At 34.4% G+C, this 8,457-nt stretch overlaps 1 protein-coding gene across 1 annotated transcript; it reads left to right on the forward strand.

The window, feature by feature from the left end:
• Positions 1-3,063: 3,063 nt before the first annotated feature.
• Positions 3,064-7,568, forward strand: LOC105386336. Its single transcript, XM_011556858.3, has 3 exons — positions 3,064-3,220; positions 6,824-7,104; positions 7,451-7,568. Exons 1-3 carry the CDS (start codon positions 3,151-3,153, stop codon positions 7,505-7,507), a joined length of 408 nt encoding a protein of 135 aa, XP_011555160.3. The 5' UTR covers positions 3,064-3,150; the 3' UTR covers positions 7,508-7,568.
• Positions 7,569-8,457: the final 889 nt, after the last annotated feature.

The raw sequence follows: 8,457 nt of genomic DNA on the forward strand, positions 1-8,457 counted from the left end.
CATCGGAGACGCGGTCGCCCCGTGCACACATGGCGGCGCACAGTGGACGGCGAGCTGCGAGCACAAGGCCTGAGCTGGACGGAGGCCAGAGCGGTTGCTGAGGACAGGACGGCGTGGCGCACTCTCGTGAAGGCCCTCTGTACCACTGGGGTACCTTAGGACGACAACAACAACAACAGTCTAAGTATATTTTATTATTTATTCACATAAAAACAGCGCAAATCATAACCATTCACAGGTCTTTTGAGGCGTTTGCCAAAACTCATAGCAAAATGGTTACTATATTCATTTTACGATGCCCATCCACATCTCATTTTAAAAAGTGTGTGACTGGCGCCCTGCACTCTCCAGCAGTGTTCGTCATTCAAGTTGAAATGAGTTCTGCTACCAATATACGGTAAGGAACCTGCCAGGCAAACAAATACGTTATTATTAATTAGGTACCTATCGATTCACAATCTTAAATTCTCGGTTTAAAATTCAACTCATGACACAATGACATGTTGTTGTAAATTTAATTTTTCAGGCAATATTATGTTTTGTCCGAAATTGTTATAATGAAATTTAGCGCCTTCAGAATTGACATCATTATCTCCACTTCTCATATTCTTGTGCTCTGTAGGCGAGACTTTATAGACAAACTTTCCTTTTCATTGAATGTTCCAAACTCGTTTGTGTTTGTTATTGTTTCCAATCGGCAAACTTGGATGGTTAGCGATTTTAAACTTTAACTCCTTCACTGTGACTTAAAGAGATTATGTTTCTCTTAGGGCCACTTGCACAAACATATTATTAAATCTAGATTTAGTGTCAAATCTCGTTTTAAGAAACGTCACTCTATACAAATTTAACACTAAATCTAGATTTAGGTAATATGTTTGTGCAAGTCGCCCTTAGACTAAGTACGCTCACGTGCAATGTAAACAATTAAATACCTATATACCTAAATAATTATACTGACGTTCCATACTTCACTGGAACTTTTTCGTGAGTGTATTATGAATCATGTCAAGATTCCACATCCTGTATGTCTAAAAATATAATAAATTGGAAGTAAATTATAAAAATATAATAGCTGGAAGTAAATTATGAAAATATAATAATAATAATCACTGTATCGTTGTTAAAAATAAGTGTTACTATGCACAGTAAGATAATGAAAAGTTATCGCAAAATGACTCAAAGTCTTACTTATCTGTTGGTTATCGTTTATCAATCAAAAGTGATAAAGATGGAATATTAGTCAAAGAGACCCAGGGGTTAAACTTTATTAGTTTATTTTTATCAGACAAGCCTCTATCTAAAGCCGCGCTGAAATATTGCTGGGATATAAACTGTATGAAATTAAAGAAATTATATAAAGAAAAATCTGTTTTTAAATTTATCTGTTCTAATAAATGGATTTTTATTTGTTTAGAGCTCTCATCTCCCATTTGAAGTACATAATAATATACATAAGTATGTGAAGAAATTAAAATACCTATAGCCAATCGGTCCTATACCGTTATGCTCCATTTTCACAATAGTCGGTTAAATCGTAACCAGGGAAAGGTTGATCAATTATACGTCATCTTCATAAGTATTAATTTCTTGACATAATATTATGTGTCAAAATTCATGCAATAATCCCTGGTCATGCTCTACTCTAACCCACTATGGAGAAATTGGCACTAACCATTACAACTGGTACTACAGTCGTGAATGACACATGCATTTTTCAAAATGTATGTTTCTTATCACTGTGTGTCATTTATATATTTTTTTAAATGTAATCTTTCACCTATGGCGCGGTTATTTTTATTTATTGAAGCTGTAAAAGGTTTAAGATAGTGACAAACTTATCAATATGCAGTTGATATAGTAAGTTTACAGTATCTACCGCGGTAGCTAGTTTATGTACAATCAGGAAAACCTATACTGGAGGGCTATTATTGTTTTTTAAGTGGATACGCGAGAAGGCTTAAAGTTTATAAAACTTTACGTAACCGTGCATTCTCGGATAGTACGTACAGTCAGCAAAAGATACGTATACATAAGCCATAATATTTAAGTTTTTAGTTGGTAATATTCTGATGCGCTGTTAAATGTACTTCGATACTGCAGACTGCGTCATCAATCTAGTCTTTTCACTCCAGAACACGTTTACCCCATCGGTCATCGGTTCTTCGACAGATGTGACCAGCCCACTGCCACTTAAGCTTACTAACTCGGTGAGCTTTGACGGTGACTTTAGTTCTCTGTCGGATTACTTCGTTCCAGATGCGATCTTTCAGAGAGACTCCAAGCATAGCTCTTTCCATAGCTCGCTGAGTAGCCTTGACCTTCAGTTTGTGAACCAGTTCCACTGTAAGTCCCACTGTAAGTGACCTATGGGGCTGAATTTATCATTTAAATTTTTGAGGAAGCTTATTTTCTATTTTGTGGTAACAATAAAAACCATTGCTGCCAACATAACGGCATAATATTATAACCGATGAAACGCACTATAGAGATTGTTTCTATGTAGGTATCGATAAATATTATTTGATTTATTTATAAGAGTAAACTGTTTGCTGGCGTACATATTTATTTTTCTGACTGTACCTACTTATTGTGTTTTTATCAATCACAAATGGCGGTAACGGATATCCATGACCTTCGTACTGTGTATTCCCTATTAGGTAATATTGAAACTCAATTTGATTTTGATAAGATCTAGATGGAAAATAATCATTATTTTATCTGTAAATTGAAAAGATTATCATTTTGATTTTACACACCTAGCTGCTTTCTACAGTGAGATGATGTATGATGTAAACGTTGTTATGATCTTCAAAACCAATAGGTATTTCTGCTATAGTGTGAATCATAGTACTAAATCTATAGATTTGGGGAAACTTGACTATCGGTAGTCCAAAATATACGTGGAACATCCTAAACAAATTGCTGTTATGGTGTTGTAGAGACAATCTTACTGTGGATCACTAAGATTGTCTCTACAACATGATGATTAATCTGTGGATCACTAATAAAGATCGAATGCGTTTTCAAATTTTATTATGCGTTATCGGAAATCTGATAACCACCAATATAAATATAACAATCGACATCGAAAGTAGTCATTTTTGTAACTTGTTTTGTGGCAGTAGTTAGAAGCATCAGTAAAGAAAGATGTCGTTTTTTGGAAAGAAATTCAAGAAGGTCCAGGTTGAGAACGCTCAGGAGCTTCTAGGCGCTCTCGGTAAGTTCATGAAACTACACAAGGTGAAACTTTATCAGTGAGCTTCCCTGGTGACAGGTGAATGCATGGCATACTAAGTAACTTTTTCTATACGGGCAGAGTGCATAAATTATAATGTATTAGAAGTTTTTATTTCGCGATTTTAGTGTTAATACTTAGACCCATACTGAAGTGTTGAATTCATCTGCCAACGGTTAGCTTACTGATGAAATTCTACTCAAAAAATTTGATGTAATTTACCTATATAAGATCAATCGATGTAGGCCATCCAACATATGTATAATCCTAACTTCCTAACTAATATTATAAATGCGAAAGTAACTGTGTCTGTCTGTCTGCCTGTTACTCTTTCACGCCAAAACTACTGAACGGATTTGAATGAAATTTGGTAAACATATTATATGGTCTAGACCCTGAGAAGGAACATACTACAGAAAGAACAGCTACTTTTTATCCCGGAATATTTATATTTATATTTATTTTATGGAAAACTTACAGCTAAAATTTAACAGTATAACACTAAAAATAAACAGTTGAAAGCCAATTATTAGTTTTCACTAATTGATAACAGAGTATACACAAATGATTCCTATGTATGCAAACATACTAACCTAACTGGAAACACGAAACTAAACTAAGCTAAATAAAATATTATTTATACCTACAATATGAGTATTACAAAAAATAACCGTTAAGTAAATAATGTTACTACTAATCATAAATAGGAACAGCTTTATTAGGAACAGCTAGTAACTAATAATTACGATCCATGTTAAAACCACAGTAGATATTTTGTATTATTTTCAATTTGTGCAGCTATTTAATAAAAGAAGAATTGCTAGGTAAAGGGTTATATAACCACATTTATCCATCACCACCCTGGTGAAATCGTCTCTTTTTATAATAATTATTACTTTATTACTTAATTTGATGAAATATGACTTTGTATTAACTTATCCGTTATACACTTTTATCATGGAGTTTTATTGCGAGATAAACAGTTTTATTTATTTACAACTTAACGATCTCTACATAAAAAATGTATTGATGATGACATAGTTAATTATAAAAGCTATAATACAAAAATATAGATTTTAAAAAGTTACGCTGTTATTTAGTAGGTACATATAGTAGGTACAATCGGGATCTAAATCTAAAATCCCCAACTACCGACCGATCTCAAATTTATCAACGATACCTAAACTATTTGAGTCTATGGTGCATGATGCCCTGTATCCGATAGTCAGGCCACAGCTTAGTCAAAAACAACATGGTTTCATGAAGAAAAGGTCAGTTATAACAAACCTATTAACTTACACTAACTTTTTGTTTGAGGCTCTAGACGAAGGTGTAGAGGTCCATGCAATATATACAGACTTTCGCAAAGCCTTCGACAAAGTCGACCATACTCTACTCCTTGAGAAGCTTGCGTTTAATGGTATAAAGGGAAATCTTTTAAGGTGGTTCGCTTCCTACCTAAACAATAGATACCAAATCATTACCATCAATGGATACTCATCGGACAAAAAACTAGTATCTTCCGGAGTGGTTCAGGGATCTACCCTAGGGCCATTACAGTATCTACTGTTTATCAATGAAATAGAACAGTGCTTTCAGAACTCTAACATACTTATGTTTGCTGACGATCTAAAAATCTTTAAGAAAGTAACCTCCCAACAGGACTGTTTACTATTGCAAGAAGACCTTATTAGATTCAACGAGTTCTGCGTGAAAAACAAACTGCAGCTAGCGTATGATAAGTGTCAACAGATCTCGTTTACTAGAAACATAAACAAAATAGACTTTAAATATAATATTGGTGATGTAGCGCTAACTAAAGTAGCAAGCATACGAGATCTCGGAGTAACACTTGATGAAAAACTATTACTAAACAATCACATCGACAATATATTTACAAAAGCCTACCAGATGTTAGGATTTGTCCTGAGAATTTCTAAACCTTTTAGAAAAGCATCCACATACTTAACGCTGTATCAAACACTGGTCCGCTCTCACCTCGATTTTGCATCCGTTATATGGAATCCGTTCTATGCAGTCTATTCAAACAAAATAGAGACGATACAGAAGAAGTTTGTTAGAGCATTGCACTACAGACTAACAGGAAGAAAAGGACATTATGTGGATCTGCTCAAACTTTACAACTTACAGAAGCTCAGTGATAGAAGGATATTGTTGGATGCTATGACTCTCTACAATATCTGCAACAACGAATATGATTGTCCTCCGCTTTTAGAACAAATTCATTTCAGAGCACCCGCTCGGTCTATACGGTCCAAAAGCCTCTTTCTTGTGCCCTTCTCGCGTACAAACGCTGGTGCACGTGCCCCACTGCGAAGAATCTGTCAATCCCACAATAAGCAACTCCTGCCAACAGACATATTTAATTGCAATAAAATGAAATTTAAAAAGGAAGTGATACAAATTTTAAATGATGAACTAAATGATTAAAAATTGTTATTTATATTATTACTATTATTACTATTTGATTAAATCCACTTAATAGGTAGGTATGATAGTGTGAATGTTAGTTAGGTACTGCATGTGCATGTAAAGTAGCATGTGTAATTGTGTAGATAGGTAATTTAAGTTAATTTATTTAATTTCAATTGTATTATTCTGTAAACAATGTATCGTAAATATATGATTATTTTATACTATTTATTATGAACTATGAGTGCTGCCAATTATCTAATTATTGTAATTAATTCTTTGAGGAAAGCATTAAGGGAGTAAATCAAATGTTGTATTTAGTAATTAAGAATTGTGTTATTTAAGGTTTACTGCTGTGATTTTCCCATAAATAAATAAATAAATAAATAAATAAATACAATTAAATTATTCTCGATCTCCTTTTACCTACCTACTGCATTTTAAATAGAATGCTCGAAAATAGAAAACAAAGTTGAGTATTTAGAGTGTAACGGTCTTATTCATAAAAAAACCTTAAAGTACGTTTACTGAGCTCAATAACTACGGAACACTTTAAGCCTGTTTGACGTTTCTTAAAAATCTCTATTCATAATCGTTCCGTAAACCTTCAATAACTATAGTGATGCTAATAGATTTCACAGACCAAACATTTTGACATTTACCCTATTAAGTTGCCGGTCTGACGAAACTATAAACAAAAATAGCGAAAACTTTCATTCATTTATCAATCTCTATTATCTATGTTAGCCACGGCGCGGCACTTAAAAAAGTTTACGTTGGCTTAAAGGCGCAGTGGCCAAGCCAAAACCCACAAAAAAATAATTAAATTTTTACGTTACCATGGCAACTTATTTTCAGCAAATATTAACTCACAACAAATGTCAAATTGTCAATAAAGCAGAACAGCTGTTGACCGGCCGCCATGTTTTTGTACAATAGGAGGTTTACGGAAGATGTATAGTAGGGTCCAGCCAACTTTAGCATATCAAGGTTTTACGAATCAGTTGGAGAGTTCTTTAGCGCTATTGATCGTTTATGAATAAAGTTTTTTTGACATTTGCTTATAGCAGGCCTATAGGTCTCCCGTAACTTTTTATGAATAAGACTGTAAATTTTTACTGACGTTTTAACAAATCCTCCTTAACCCCTCAGCCGTCAGCGAGAAAATCCTCGAAAGTCTCAAGAACCCCGACAACGTCTCTTCCTTCGCGAAGAACGCTGACGGCAGCATCCAATACGTCATCGAGGCCAACGGCAAGGAGATCCTGAGCCAGAAGATCGTCCTCGGCCAGGATGTAGAGACCACCACTCCTGAAGGCAAGACTGTCCACAACGTGTACACCTTGGACGGTGATGTGCTGAAGAGCGTCATGACTGCCAATGGCAAGAAGACTAACTTCGTGAGGAAGTTTGAAGGAGACAGTATGACTATGGTAAGTGTGAATTTTGAACTCTCGACGAAAAAGAGGGTTGTTATAAGTTTTACAAGTCTGTGTATGTGTGTATCTGGCTGTGGAAGTGTAGCACCCTGATTTGAATCGATTCGATGGATCTATCTTATTTGTTTACACAATTAACAGTTTTGTGAATATAGTTTAGATCAAATACGGATAGTGTGTGGAGACTACAAGACAGAGTGTAGTCAGCCTCTAAAAAGGGCGTATCGTTCGCTTATAGTAACACGATATCCCCGAGTTCATCCGAAATTCATAATTATCGTAACTTTATTGTTAATTATTTTAATGGTAAACTAAATTTAAATTTCTTGTTCTGTTACAGGAAGTCGCCGTGGAGGGCAGCGATGCTAAGGCTGTAGTCCACTACAAGACTGTGTAAATGTCGATTGTTCTGTAATTTATTATTTATTTATAAAATATTTTAAGAATCTACCTGTTTAGTTCACAGTTTTATTTATTGAATAATCCCAAAAAGGATGAAAAACTACCGCAAAAAACCATTCCGTAAAAAATTGCCCCACTCTAAAAACTATTTCAGAGTCCCACATATTACGAAAATAGTTATTTACCCGCCTGCTTTACACGGCCATTCACTTAATACTAACTTAACTTTTTAAATCATACCTAACTAGGTGAAAGTATGCCTCCTTTTTTCTCTACATACCTCTTATTCTCCTGAATCCATAAAGTTCACTTTATGTTTCCTCCTCCTAAAGCTTTGTTTTTAAATAATTTACTATCTATACCGTCCTATCCGTTTATATAATTATTATCCATTATCCTCCACCCACGTATTCAAGTTATCCTATACCAACACTGACTTGACCCTATACGTAATTTCCAACTAACACGGTAAAATATATTTTCACTCGAGCCATTAAAATTAAAATGTATGTAAACAAAGTGATTCCTCTTGGGATATAATCTGTTTGAAGGGATACCACTGTAACAATTCGACAAAGACTCAATAACAAAAGAAATATAGAATATAATAGGATAGGTATAACTTTATTGCTCACCTCAAATAGTATGACATACAAAGAAAACTTATAAACTAGGAACAATAAAAAATAGGCGGCTTAATTGCTAGGAGAGATGTCTTCCAGGCAATCTTGGAAATTATAGAATGTTACTAATTCCGAAGCCATTCTACCCATTTCAAATTTTGCGCTGTCTTTTACCAATTTACCACAAAATGTTATGTTAACTTACCTCCGTTAAAGTCTGGAAATACCAGGTTTAACACACAATTAAAACCTCTTTGTCTGTGCTCGAAACATAGTAGCACAAGTTGCTAAAACAATCTAAATTTCAAAGAAAATATCAATT

Source organism: Plutella xylostella, chromosome 5 (genome assembly GCF_932276165.1).
Source record: "Plutella xylostella chromosome 5, ilPluXylo3.1, whole genome shotgun sequence".
Lineage (NCBI taxonomy): Eukaryota > Metazoa > Arthropoda > Insecta > Lepidoptera > Plutellidae > Plutella > Plutella xylostella.

Excerpts from the sequence above, each read along its gene's own strand:
- LOC105386336 (XM_011556858.3), top strand. The coding sequence starts at position 3,151 with ATGTCGTTTTTTGGAAAGAAATTCAAGAAGGTCCAGGTTGAGAACGCT. Across the intron at positions 3,221-6,823 it reads GGAGCTTCTAGGCGCTCTCG|CCGTCAGCGAGAAAATCCTC; the intron begins GTAAGTTCATGA and ends TTAACCCCTCAG. Across the intron at positions 7,105-7,450 it reads AAGGAGACAGTATGACTATG|GAAGTCGCCGTGGAGGGCAG; the intron begins GTAAGTGTGAAT and ends GTTCTGTTACAG.